This window comes from Balaenoptera musculus, chromosome 16 (assembly GCF_009873245.2).
Source record: "Balaenoptera musculus isolate JJ_BM4_2016_0621 chromosome 16, mBalMus1.pri.v3, whole genome shotgun sequence".
NCBI lineage: Eukaryota > Metazoa > Chordata > Mammalia > Artiodactyla > Balaenopteridae > Balaenoptera > Balaenoptera musculus.
The window spans coordinates 42,469,453-42,484,287 of NC_045800.1; the positions used below are offsets into that span (position 1 = coordinate 42,469,453).

General features: G+C 34.3%; 2 protein-coding genes across 18 annotated transcripts in view; both read right to left on the reverse strand.

Moving 5' to 3' along the window:
• PCDH15 (protocadherin related 15) overlaps positions 1-14,835 on the reverse strand; it is a 747,310-nt gene that overhangs the window by 485,045 nt on the left and 247,430 nt on the right. For all 17 annotated transcript variants that reach the window (XM_036828599.1, XM_036828600.1, XM_036828598.1 and 14 more), the window contains one exon: positions 5,955-6,115. In XM_036828599.1, coding sequence (XP_036684494.1) covers positions 5,955-6,115 — 161 coding nt within the window. The remainder of the gene's footprint in view (positions 1-5,954; positions 6,116-14,835) is intronic.
• Positions 1,236-2,013, reverse strand: LOC118883054 (myeloid leukemia factor 1-like). Its single transcript, XM_036829605.1, has one exon. The coding sequence runs from the start codon at positions 1,936-1,938 to the stop codon at positions 1,351-1,353; it is 588 nt and encodes a 195-aa protein (XP_036685500.1). The 5' UTR covers positions 1,939-2,013; the 3' UTR covers positions 1,236-1,350.

Below are 14,835 nucleotides of genomic sequence, written 5' to 3' on the forward strand. Positions count from 1 at the left end.
TATATCTCAGAAATAACTAATTTTCTTGTCAACTGCATTATTATGAACTTTCATCAAATCTTTAACAGTGGTCATTATTAAGTCTTTTGTCATTTACAGACAGTTCTGGGTGTACTCTGATGCTTTTGCAAATATGTTCCTATAAAAGGCTTTCATCTTCAAGAAATTCATGGAAAAGACTCTGACAAGTACAGGTTTCTGGTAACTGACTGTACTGCTGAACTGAATGAATAAGCATTTTCAGAACTCTAATGAAAAACTGATGAACTCATAAAAGTGCTAACAAAAGATCAAGATGAAAAAAAAAATCAATTACATGGGACTGAGTGAACTGATGAAGATGAGTATAATTTTTGTGACTTTCTGTCTAAATTTAAAAAAAAAATCCCACAAGGACTCAAGAGGCAAAGAATATACAAATCAATTTTCACTGCAAAGTAAAGGAGCTGTTACAGTGGAGGATTACTGGACTGAATGTCAATATTATGACATAGTATGAGTGTGTTTCATGTTTGGTAATTGCAATCATTGTTGCTTTTGTTGTGGTCATCCATGTACAATGCTTGGTGTAAGTCTATTTATCTCTTGTAAAAATAAAATACAGTGTGCGTGTGTGAAAAAAAAAAAAAGAGTTCATACCTATCCTTCTCAAACTATTCCAAGACAAAATACAAATGAAAGGAATGCTTCCAAACTCATTCTATGAGGCCAGCATTACCTTGATATCAAAACCAGACAAAGACATTATAAAAAGAGAAAATTAGAGGCCAATATTCCTGATGAACATAGATGCAAAAATTCTTATCAAAATACTAGCAGACTGAATTCAACAAACATTAAAAGGTTCATACATCATGATCAAGTGGGATTATTCCAGGGATGCAAGGATGGTTCAATATTTGCAAATCAATCCAAATTATACACCACATTACCAAATGAAGGATAAAAATCATATGATCATCTCAATAGATATAAAAAAAGGATTTGACAAAATTCAACATCTATTCATGATAAAAAAAAAAAGACTCTCAACAAAGTTGGTAGACAGGGAATATAGCTCAGCATAATGGCCAATTTTTTTTTTTTTTTTTGCTAAGAACATAGTATTAACAACAAGCGATTGGTCTTATGTGTATTACTATGCACCATTACTTTCTCTGTTCAAACAACCAAAACTAAACAAATCAAATGCAATGCTATTCATTTTTTGTTGATTTTCACAGGTGATCCTTTGATGTTGAGTTTGACCACAGAAACATTTGATCTTCTCCCACGTTCAATGGCTGGATTTTGATGAAATTTCTCCCTTCTTTTAAGTTCTTGGGATCCTGAATTCTCATGACCAATGTTTCACATCCCAGAGTTTTCTAGATTGCGCCATTGTCCACTTGGTTTGTACTTCAGAATCTCATTTTGCCACTCATCATCAAAGGCATGAGCATCACTTTCATTCATATTGATGAACTCTTGATTGACCTCTTCATCTCCAGTCTTGCTGTTCTTTGACTTTTTAATGACATGAGCTCGGTCATGAAGATGATGACCAACAGCCATTTTTTCTAGTCCACTCTCAGAATCTCTCAGTGCTCTCCTACTTTCCTTTATTCCTCCTGGAGCCCTGCGAGTTTGAGTTGAGGTCTCGAAAACCTTTGGTTGTTCATCTCCTACTTTGGAGTAAGTTATAACTGAAGAAGAACTAAACAAATGTCCATTTGGATCCATTGAAAAGTGACCAAAGTTTCTTTGTAATTCCTGCATACTGTTTTGTATATTTAACATTATTTGGTCCATTGCCTGAAGAGGGTTGACATCTGTACAAGTCAAGGAGTTTTCTCCCTCCTCATGTCTCGTATGGTTACAAGCTCTTCCTCTACAATCAGAGATGCTGAACATGTCTCTTCCAAAAGGTTCAGAAAAATTTCTCATCATCTGTCGCATACTTTCTCAGTGTGCCATAAATGAATCAGAGAAGAAGGGATCATCCTCAAAGCTGCTGCTCAGCAGCCCGAACATCCTGGCTCTGTCTCAGGTGGCGATGTTCACGGACAGACTGGAATACGATGCAACTTGCCACGGCCACAGCCTGAGCCAGCCTGTTCAATAATGGCCATTTATGACAAACTCACAGCTAACATCATACCTAATGGTGAAAAGCTGAAAGCTTTTCCTCTAAGATCAAGAATAAGACAAGGATGCTACTCTCACCACTTTTGTTCAACATAGTATTGGAAGTCCTAGCGCCAGCAACTAGACAAGATAAAATAAATAAAAGATATCCAAATTGGAAGGGAAGAAGTAAAACTGTCACTATTTGCAGATGACGTAATACTATATATAGAAAACACTAAAGACTTCACCAAAAAATTACTATAACTAATAAATAAGTTCAGTACAGTTTCAGGATATAACAAATTTAATATACAGAACTCTGTTGCATTTCTATACATTAATAATGAACTATCAGAAAGAGAAATCAAGTAAACAATCCTATTCACAACTGCATTAAACAGAATAAATACCTAGGAATAAATTTAACCAAGGAGATAAAAGATCTGTACCCTGAGAACTCTTAAGACGTTGATGAAAGAAATGGAAGATGACACAAATAAATGGAAAGATATACCTTTTTTGTGGATTGGAATAATTAATATTGTTAAAATGCCCATACTATCTAAAGCAATCTACAGATTCAATACAATCCCTATCAAAATAATCATGGCATTTTTCACAGAACTAAAACAAATAATCTAAAAATGTAAAAAGGGGATGATATCAGAATAAAATGAATACACTTAACTTTGGGAAAAAATAAAATCACTCCTCTGTTTTATTTTGCTTCATTTTTCTCATTTTACCATAGACAAATGCTAAATGTTAAAGACTGGCCCTTTACCTATGTATTTATCTCTAAATTTATGAAAGAAAATATTGAATTAGCAAAACTTTGTTTCCTTTCAGCTCTAACATTCAATAATTCTGTAAAGCATCTATACTCAGCTTACTTTAAATGATACTATATTAAAAATATGTGCTCTATCTAGTTAATCTTGCCTTGATCTTACGTTTGGTATTACTATCTGGCTTTTCCTCTCTTCTTCCTGATTTCTCTGTCAGTGAGGGTTCCACCATCTTAATTTTGTAACAGAAACCATTTAATCTCACACTTTGATTTTCTGGATTGAGGACATTCTTAATTAACATTATTATTTTTTACCCTGAACTGAAAGAATTTTCCTCATCAATCTTTCTCAACTAATGCTGCCAGGAAAGAAAATAAAGGCATAATGTCTTATTATTTATCTGTCACTCCTTCTATGGTCACAAATTCTACCTGGAAAAAAAAAAAAGCTGCAAAGTGCCCCTACTCATAGAAGGCCCAAGTCCTGTGTCTATTTTAATTCAGGTTTTGTAAGTCCCACCACCCTATGAGAGTACTTGTACAAAATGGCAATGTTAGATCTTTGTCATGACATTCTTTAACTATACAGGCTTGAATTCACTTAGATAAATAATTATATAATTATTTATCTAGATAATTAGATATAATTATAAATAAATTATCTAAATAATTAGATAAATGTTTAGAACATCTTTTATTTACTATTTTGTCATTATTTCAATAAGTTGATTTGCCGAATGGTAAATACATTGCAAATATGTAAGTATATTTTTGTTTTCTTTTGTTTTGTTTTTCTTTACAGATTTCCCTCTGCCGTATTCATTTAACATTTAATATTCTTTAGGTGTCCTACTCTCCAGCATCTTTAGCTAATTTCAGGTACGTGTCCAATGACAACACTTTAATTTATAAAACATCTTTTCAAGTTTAACTTAACCATAGCGTTTCTAATCCAAAAGAACATTTTAAATGGAAAGGAAATTATTTTTGATTATTGTGTTAAAGAACAAGCCTGGATGGTTCTTTAAATGATACGTGTGCACATTTTTGTAATTATTTCTTTCAGGTCAAATCAATTTTTAAGTGTATTCCCATGATACTATTTCAGTTTACCCAATGTCCAATAAATGCTGCCCTTATCAGAAATTTAAAAAAAAACAATAATACCAAGGAAACAGATAAGCATCTTAAAAAGTGAAGATAATTTTTGGTAAGTAATTAAAAGTAAAACAATGTTGTAGGTTGGAGAGATGGTATGCATTTTATGAATACTGAAGGTTATCTTTTCCTTTGACTCATAAATCAGACCTAGAACTTGTGCTTTTTAATATCAAATTGAGGGAAAAAAACTAATTCCAAAAAGAAAGTAATTTACCAGTAAACAAGTAAATTATCATAATCATAGGTGATTTTAAAAAAGGAAACAAAATATAAAATGACAGTGGCCTAAAATAGATAAATATTCTATAATTCTCCAAACATGTTACATTATAAAATTCATATGACTTGGATATGAGTGTTCCTACTTAAAGCCAGTAAAGGATGCCTTGTGGGGAGTGGGCAAAATAAGTAAAGGGGGTCAACCATACGATGATGGATGATAACTAGACTTGTGGTGGTGATCACTCTGCAGTGTAAACAGATTTTGAACTATAATGCTGTACACCTGAAACCAGGTGTAATATAATATAGTATAATGTAATTTTAAAAAAGAAGGATGCCTGTGAGTAACACAGCTTGGGGAGACTCGCAGCTTGCAAGTTTGTGCCATTATCCAAATTGCTTTCATAAAAGCAAGACTTATTATAAGATAAGATAAGGCAAGATAAACTCTAAGATAACAACTGTCCTTATTCCATTTTACACCTTCTTAACCACCCAGACAAAACTGTAAATTGTGGGGGGTGAAAAATGTTGCCATGATGAAAGGACATAATGAGTGAGGGCAATGGTGGAGATGGGAACAGCATCAAGGATGACTTTTTCCCCCCTAGGCTGAGCCAACAGACACATTCCTATTCTCCACTGATATCCTCCTCTCACATCTGTCCCCACTGCTCAGTCAGCTGAATTATGGGCCTCCCCAAGTGTACAAGGGCAGCCCATCCTGGTGGGAGAGTCCTATTACTGCCCACCTCAACACAAAGCTCTTAAAGACTCTGAATTTTAGACGTCAAATAGATTAGGGATCATCTACCTCACACATATTTAAAGTGGATCATAAACCCTGAACACTGTAGTGATATGATTCAGGTTCACTAGGGTGAATATCTGACATTTCGATTTTATAAAGTGGAAATTTGGGAGTAGGCATGTTTAGATGTACTTCTCAAGTTTTCCCAAGGTCCTGTACAATTACTGGTTATAACACCCGCACACATACATACACACACTTTTCTCTGCACTCAAGACTAGAATGCAAATAAGTGAGACTAAAGTTACATTAGAGAGCTACTTAAATCTACTCAAGTTTTTTAACTTTTTCAGAAAGAAGACATTTAACTTGGTTATTTAGGTATTATTAATACCTAGATATTTAGGTCACACTGCCTGAGAGCGTCTGGACTGGGACATTGCCAGGAAACTTCTGCTCACCTTCTTTTAAGTTTTTTCAGCTCTATAAGCACATTGCCATTCATCTCTCAACGAATGCTTACTGCTTGAAGAGCATCCTCCTGTTAGTAGTTCAACTAAAGTTTCTGTCCTCAAGCCAATATGTAGTTGTACTCTCAAATTCTGCCATGAATTGGGCTGTGCTTATCCTGCTTTTCCAAGGTTACCACCCCTTTATTCTGAGCACTCTGTTCTCTCCTTATTCAGAAGTCAACAAGCTTCCAGGATGTCAGAAGAGAAACACAATGGTTCTCTCAGACACAGATGGTCCCTCTTACTTTCTTATTCTTCTTTCAAGGAGTTAAAAAAAATGTTTTTGTTGATGAACACAGAAAATAAACTCAAATTATATAACAAAAATTTGATATATCAACAAATACATGCAGATATTTAAATGATGATAAAGTTGTAACAGAGGGACAAAGAAAAACAATGTACTAACATCTCTATCCAGAACTCTGCCCGTGCTGTTCAGGAAAAGCATTTGTTTAACAGGATCCAACAATACCCAGTAATCCATGTTGTCCTTTAAAGAGAGTTCTATGGTTGGGTCTGGTCCTCCAGCAGTCCCCTTGATCAGCATGTTATCCACCAGAATAGTACCTGCAAACCAAAGAGAGTTACTTGAAAATATATTCTCCCTGTATGCATTCTTTAACAAAGATCATACGCTTAAACCCCAGCTGACTTGCAAATCTGTTTCAAAACAGAAGATATTCAACTTTATATCTGCCATGATATAGAAAATGTCCTGCTTCAAAAAGGCAAAAATACCTTTAATGCTATTTATAAATGATATTTTTGGGAAATGAGGTGGGAGACAGATTCAAACACTTGGTGAGTCTCATCATCTATTTCTTGTATCCTTTTAACAGCATGAATCTGTTCCCCACCCTGTCCATCACTTCTCACAGGAGTTATCACTGAATTTTATCCTGAACAAAAGGAAAGCCTATAATAACAGAGGCTGATACTTCAATTCACCCAGTAAGACTTCTGATATGAAAAGAGATATCCTGAAAATAAGAGAAAGGAAGAAAAAGGAAGAGATAAAGAAGTAGCAGAGACTCCCATGGTGAGAACTGTTTCTTTATCTTTTATCTTAGAGCAAATCCATAAACCATAAATCTTAATGTGAAAGACAAAACTAGTGTTCAGATACACAATAAAAGCCATTCTTCTCTAAGACATGTCTGGGGTACTCAACTAGAACAACATACTATTTTAATGTAACATTTCAATGTTTGCTTTCTTATTATTCTTTTAGTGGGCTGAATTGTAGACATTGGTTGAGTAAGAGCTGAAGCAAGAGATCTCTAATCTCTCCAACTCTGTTAAAGATTCCATCTATTTTAAAAATTGAATGAAAACAGCACTGATGCAATTCAAATCCCCTCTTTTTTCCCATGCTGCAATGATCCCTTTGACAAACAATAATGCACTATAGCTTACAGCAATCATTTTCAGCTGATCCATTTTATTAAACTTACGGCATAAAAAAGAGATGTGGTCATACAAATAAAATGTACCCTCCTAAGGACAACAGAATAAATGGCACATATCTAGAAAATTCATTGCCTTAGGATAGCATACAAGAATATATAGATAATCTATAAATATGAATCTAGCTTGAAGAATAATAATGCAATATGTATCGCTGTATTTTCATAAGGCACAAAATTGGCTTCAATGTTATATCATTGCATAATTACAAATAAAAGGGGGGGTCTCTGGAAGATTTTTCTCAGCAAGTTAATAATAATAATAGTAATAATAATAATCTATATTTCTTTATCATGTTATTACTAATGAGCTTTATCTCACTAGGGAATGTCGAAATGAACCATTCTTTTATAACAATATATCTAAATAATGTTTAAATACACACTCACACACATACTTTTCTAAATGGCAGATTATTTACTTCTACTTTTTCACATACTAGTACACATATATGTAAATATATGAGTGAAACTGATCCTGCTATTTTTTTACTCAACTAGCAAATATATAATCTACAGATACTACATCCAAAAGTATAGATCAGACAATGATGGCATTTTCTGGTCTACAAATATGTTCTAGGCCTGAGTATACACTCTTTTACAAATACTTCACACAACTAACCTTTGAAAAATTATTTGGCCTGTGTTTTCAATATGTAATTAAGAAATTAAAGGGGATTATATTTTCTGATTAAGAAAAAAAGTATAATAAGTAGGTCAACTAACTTTAACATTTATGCCTTGACTCATAATGCATAACAGCAGTAATAGCAGGTCTTTCTCTAGTGTACATACACTCTACGCAGGTACACGAAGGGAAGGCATAATAAACAATGGTTGAAATCAGGAAAAAGGAATTCACTTAGTTTGACACTCATGTCATAGAAGTGAAGAGAGCTGGCCCTGGAACTGACAGAGTTAGAATCTAATCCTGGATCCACCATTTAAGAGCCATGTGAAAGTGGACAGATTACGTAACTACTCACCTTCAATTCCTCTCTTCTACAAAATCAAAAATCAATACAATAGAAGAGGTATTTTTTATTATAGCACCATATGTATGTACTTGAAAAAAAAACTTGTATTCTTGTATCAAAAGCACCAATGAAAGCTGAAACAGTCACAATCAAACTACTAGCACAGTTAAATATTTAATGATATTTTCTTCAAACATCATAGTCAATATTTACAGCCTTAAATATTGCGGTTTATGCTTCTTCCTTCAAGAAGCAGGTATTGAGGGTCATTTGCTTCTAAATGCAGATTTTTTTCAATGAAATTGAAAATGTGATACAGCATTTAGCTTTCTTCATTAATCTACTGTTTTAAACTCAGAAAAATAATTTCACACTTCCTTCATCTGTACCCACAGCTTCTCCATATTAACATATTATCAATCATAACCACTAATGTAAACTCTACTTGCATTAAATAAAGGTGTTGCAGATTTTCAGCTTTTCTCTTAAGATCTGCTTACATAGCTATTTATTTTTAACTATGATAAAAATGTGCCCAGAATATGTTAAAACATAAATATACTGTAAAATAACATATGAATCAATAAAATCGCTTCCTTATACCAACTCCATTCCCCTATTTACCAATGTGTATAAGATAATTTGCATCAAAGAAGAGCTGTTGGGTTGATCTGATGACTAAATGAGATAATGCATGTGAAGTACTGATTGCAGTCCCTGGTACAGAATAAGCATTTGACAAATGTGAATTATGTTTATTGTTGTTAATGTTATTAATTGTATTATACATATTTATATTATATATTAATTATATTATATTAACTCCATTTTGGAAGCAAAAGCATTTGAAACTAAAGCAAAATGACTTATTTTATGTCCCAGAAGTTTTTACAAACCAAGTCTACTCTTCATGTCACAAAGCTAAGGCATGTGTGGCAAGCCATCTGAAGAATTTATAGGGGCCCAAAAGATTTGAATGCAAAGTAATCACTCTGGGAAGTTAGAAGGTAGGGAGAGAATGCTCACTCTAGGTAAACTTGTAAAGATAACTCTTTGTCTCTGGTGGATGGCAATCCACCCAAGGATTGATAGGCAATCCCTGCTATCACTAGGGAGTGACCCACTCTTTCCACTTTGTAACTTCAATTTTGATTTTGCACATAGAAACTAAAATTAGATTTGATGGCAAGAAAAGGATCTTATTCAACAAATTCATAGTAGTAGTGATCTTTAGCTTGAACACTTTTCACTCATCCCCAGCACACATTTGGTTCTATTAGGAACTAAACACACACACCCACACACACACACACACACACACACACACGTTTATTATAGGAACTAAATCATAACTGGATATTTAATATTTTCCTGAAAATTGTATTTGCTTCTTTAAATAGGCAGTTATAACACAAGTGGGTTACTCTCTAAAAATGCTATGGAGGTGGCAGTGAGGAGAGGGGTCCATTGCCTTTCTAATTAACCTAATTCAATGACTCTGAAAGAGTAAGTTCTACAGGGAAAGAGTAATTGACTGTTTGGGTTCATTCCAAACATTAAAATAAGAAAATCACTCTTTGCGCAGAACACACTACTTGCTAGAAAACAATTAATTATGCAAAGGTGTATAACCAATATGAATTGCATAAAATCTCTCCCAACAATCTTTCCCCAGTTTAAGTCAACTAGAAGAATGTTCAGCTACATCATATAGGCAGAAGCATCCGTTGCTTTTTCTTGTATATTACTCCTTGCAAATGAAACCATAAACAAAGCTTCCAAATGTACATTATTTGATTAAAACAAAGTTTTTTAAAAAGTGAAATTATAGCTAATATATAGTTTTTCAGTGAGGTTAAACAGTAAGCATGGCCATTATGTAGTTGTTTATTGAGTAAAATCTAGATTCCAAGATTATCAGGCTAAGTAAAACTCTTCTTATGCTCAAATCCTCATCTTTGTTGAAACTTTCCTGGACTTTTCTTGCTTTTTCACACTTCTTGGTTTACAATTATATAAACTACACATTTTAGCTAAGCCTATGTTCATATCATATCTAGATAACTACTTGGTAAAAGGGAAGGAAATATATGTGTATCCAGCAACTTCATAATGAAAATAGCAATATTAATTGGGCTGTGTTTGAATGCTGGGGATATATTAGTCACATACAATATTTGCTAAAGATGGAAAATGATACCAATCAAGTCAATAGTGATGAAACTAAAACTTATAAAAACTAAAAGCATACTTCTTTGCAAAACTATGTTAGTCTTTAAAATTTATATTTTATTTACTTCAAAAGAACAAACCATTACAAAATGGGCAGCTTTGTTTGAGTGTACTTCACTCATATTACTTAAGTAACAATACCTTTTATTTACTTATATTTTACTTCATGATGCATGACAGGTGATATATCAAGTATGGCATAGGCATACAAGTATAAAACTTTAAGAATAAAGGGATTTTTTTTCCCTTCATTCTTAACCTTTTCCTTAGAAATTGATACAAATATCGTGACATTTAGACAATTACTAGTATCTCTATTCTGTTGTAAATAAAGTATTAAATAAATGTATGTATGTTATGCATTTTGATGTAGAAGGCATGTTCATTTGCTCAACTAAAAATAAGATCATAGAATTTTAGAATTAGAAAAGAACCTACCATCTCATATATATATCATATATATATGGAAAATGAAGCCAAACCTCTGGTATCTCTAAATTTCCCTACCCCGAGCATTGAAATAACCTGACCAAGGTGGCGTAGCTAATAAAACCATATCCAAGACCAAATCCCAGGTTTACTAATTCATAGTTTAGATATCCTTTCCCTACATCTTGCGATCACCTTGGAAATACACAAACTTTTTAATTTAAATATGAAATTACGGGGACTTCCCTGGTGGTCCAGTGGTAAAGAATCTGCCTTACAATGCAGGGGACGCGGGTTCGATCCCTGGTCAGGGAACTAAGATCCCACATGACGCAGGGTAACTAAGCCCACACGCAACTACTGAGCTCACGTGCCTCAACTAGAGAGACTGCATGCCACAAACTATAGAGTCCACACGCTCTGGAACCCACATGCTACAACTAGAGAGCCCACGAACCCTGGAGCCTGTGTGCCACAACTAGAGAGAAGCCCACGCACTGCAACAAAGAGCCTACACACCGTAATGAAAGATCCTGCACACTTCAACAAAGATCCCGCGTGCCACAACTAAGACCCGACGCAGCCAAAAATAAAATAATAAATAAATCTTTAAAAAAATGTGAAATTATGAAAACCTTGTTAGTTTTGTTTTGAGTTCATGGGAAACTCACACAAAAATCCAGTTGATGTATAAATTCATTATTTGGATTTTTGTGCCCTACAATTTTCTGACAACATTTAAAGGGTTAAAATGGAAACAATTCTAAAGTAAGATACAGGGAGAATAGTACAATGTAATTATCAACTACCTGACCTTAGAACTAATTTTCCTAAATTATAGCCATAAGAATAGATATAGATGTAGTCTCTGACCTTATAGCTAACAACTCATAAAGGAGAATAGATAGCTGACATTAAGGATAACCCAATAAAACTTCAGGTCAGACTTGGAGTATCAGTTTAAGTAATGAACATACTAGCCTAGAATCCCCTGGGACAAATATTGTACCTTCTTTCCACTGTGGCAGAGGGAAGAATTCTGAAGAAAGAAGCTGGTTCCTGAGCTTACAGAAGCTAAAATGGCTCCATGGTAGACAGACTCCTAAGGTACCCCCATATGCCTGGCTCCTGGTTTTATGTGATTCCCTTTCCCCTGAGTGTGGGTGGGACCTATGACTTGCTTATAATCAAAATAATATGACAAAGGTAATAGGAAGTTATATTTACATGTACATTATGTGGTTATGTTACATGAGATTCTAGTGACTATCATGTTGAAGCTCTTTCTCTCTCTTTCCCTTGCTGGATTTAACAAAACAATTAGCCATGTTGGGAGGCCCACATGGCAAGGAACCATGGCAGTCTTTAAGAGCTGAGGGTAGTCAGATGACAGGCAGTCAGATACAGAAGACTTCAGTCCTACAACCACAAGGAAGGGGATTTTGCCAAGCCTGTGTTACCTTGGAAGCAGATGCTTCCCTAGTCAAGTCTCAGCTGAGACTGTAGCCTTGACAACACCTTGATTATAGTCTTATTGACACCATAAGTGGAGAACCTGGTTACGCTATGCCTAGACTCCAGGCCCAAAGTAATTGTGAAATGATAAATGTGTGTTGTTGTAAAATACTGTTTATTTCAATATTGTTATGCAGCATTAGACAGCTAAGACAGCCCTAAAGCCAAAAGATCTATGTTCAAAATCTTGGCTCCACTACTTACTAAATCTGTGATCTTAGGCAAGTTCCCCAGATTCTTGTAATCAGCAATATGCATTGTTATGAAAAATAAAGTAATGGATGTAAGTAAAGGCACATAGTTAATAAATAATACTTTTCATCTCACTGTCACTGGGATGGGAGTTTGTATGGACTGAAGTATATAAAGGTGTTATTCATACTACTTCATTAAATTTGGAACACTAGCCACACATTTCAAAATATAATATCACTTTTTTAACTGAGATAGAAGAAGCATACATGAAACCCAACAGAAGAAAAGAGAAGATTGTGCATATGCATAACAGAAAATAAAAGTGGGAGGGGCAACAGTTTATTCACAGTTATCACTGAGAATTTGTCATGAAGCAAAGGCCATTTCTTCCTGGCGTAAATAAAAGTGAACAAGCTAGCAAGTAAGGGAGGTCATATTACTGAGGTTAAAATGCTTATCAGCATTTACTTACTCTATCAGCTGGGCTAAACGATAAAATATAAACGCTAAGTGAATTATACTATATCCAATTCACAGGCATATGAAAATGATGAAGGTTCAGACTCTCAGAATACTGCAAGATTTTATTTTCAGACCATCAAACGGATGCAATTGAAATAAAGAAACAGACCATACCATACATTTTTTTTAAAATATAATGATTATAGAATGGCAGTTAAAAAATTGAGCCAGATCCCCTATTTCCTCCCACCGGGCAGTTGCTGTGTTCTCCACCTTAAGAAATCTTTTCTCTTGGTTTAAACAAATCCCTATACAACCTTATTGAGTGATCCCATAAAGATCCCCTGCTCTCAAAGCTGATGAAAAATGACGTTCATCTAATGAAAGCACATTCAAGACCGAATGTCTGTTATATGACATTGTTGTGTTAGTAAATGAAGAATTTTTGCTTCACAGCACAACTCCTCAAAAGAGTAGCTCATACTCCCTCTGCCACACCTCAACTTACATGTTTTTGAAACTATTCCAGTGAGGCTTTCAACCCGATGTCCCACCAGAAAAGTTTTTGTCTAGTTCTTATTAAGAGCCTTCACATTCTTAAATTCGGTAGTTGGTTCTCAATCTTCAACTTTATCACCAACATTTCACATGGTTAATCACCCTCTCCTTCATATACCTCTTTTCACTTACCTTTCAGAACACCATATTTTTCTGACTTAGTTCACATCATTGTTTGTTCCCTCATGGTCTCCCCTGCTTATTCATACTTGTCTCCATGACTTTATTCTTTGTATATATTCTGCATTTTTTTTCTTTTTTGATTGTCTCATCCAGGCTTATATATACTCTTGACTCATGACTCCCAAATATAAATCTCCAGTCCAGATCTCTTTTTCCTCTTCTCTGGACCAAAAACACACATCCTAACTGCCTCCTCCACATCTCCACTCATGTGGAATAAGCAAATCAAATTGAGATCTCATCATAATGAGCTTTGGATCTTCCCACACACATCTATGCCTATTCCTCATGGTGTCTCTCTCACATCAGAAAAAGGAAACCCTTTCTTTGCAATTTTTCCAGGAAGAAATTTTATTAGTCATTGTTGACTCACTGTCTCTCATGTCCCATATCCAGTTTCTGAGAAAATACTATTATATACAGAATATAACCAGATTTGACCTTTTTGCTTTACTACCTTTATTGTTAACAACTTGGTCTATGTCAACATTATCTCTTGACCAGAGTACAGCAATAATGTCCCAAATGATCTTTCTGTTTCAGACCTTGCTCTGTCTCAGTCCATTTTCAACACAATAGCCAGAGTTACCCTTCTAAAATATGTCAGCTTACAACTTTTTAGTGGCTCCCGATCTCCCTGAAAATAAAAGCCAATTTCTTATATTATTCTAAAATGCCTGTTTTGATTCTGTTCTTTTAGCCACTAGCCTACAAACTATTTCTCCAACAGAGCAAACACACTCCAAACTTAGTACATTTGCCTTATGTCCTCTACCTAGGATCTCCCTCCCCAGAAAGACACAAAATCTGCTCTTTTACTACCTTCTGCTTTGTACTCTAATATCGCTTCTTCAATGAAGCCTTCTCTAATCACTCTATTTAATGACCTGACCAATACCATATACAACATATCATTTATACTTTCCTATTCCCTCCAGCAAGCATCTCCCCACTCCAGATTAACTCCTGCATGATCCATTAGGAACTGCAGTTCTCTTAAGTTATGGATTTATTTTAAGCTTATAGATATTTTGAAATTTGTGGCTGGAAATAGTTCTTTTTTTTTTTTCACTAGCTATCAGAAAGCTTAGATTTAAAAGCATACCTCATCACTGATGGGTGAATATATTATTGTAACATGCATTTTTTAGCCTCAGGTATTTTATCCCCATCTTTATTTTCTTCTTTTATCTCCATTTTCATTCATAATATTATATAATATTTTATACATTTAAAAAGTATCCAGAAGAACAACTGTGATATAAAT

Bases quoted from the DNA above. Each gene is read 5' to 3' on its own strand.
- LOC118883054 (XM_036829605.1), bottom strand. From the start codon at position 1,938: ATGCGACAGATGATGAGAAATTTTTCTGAACCTTTTGGAAGAGACATG.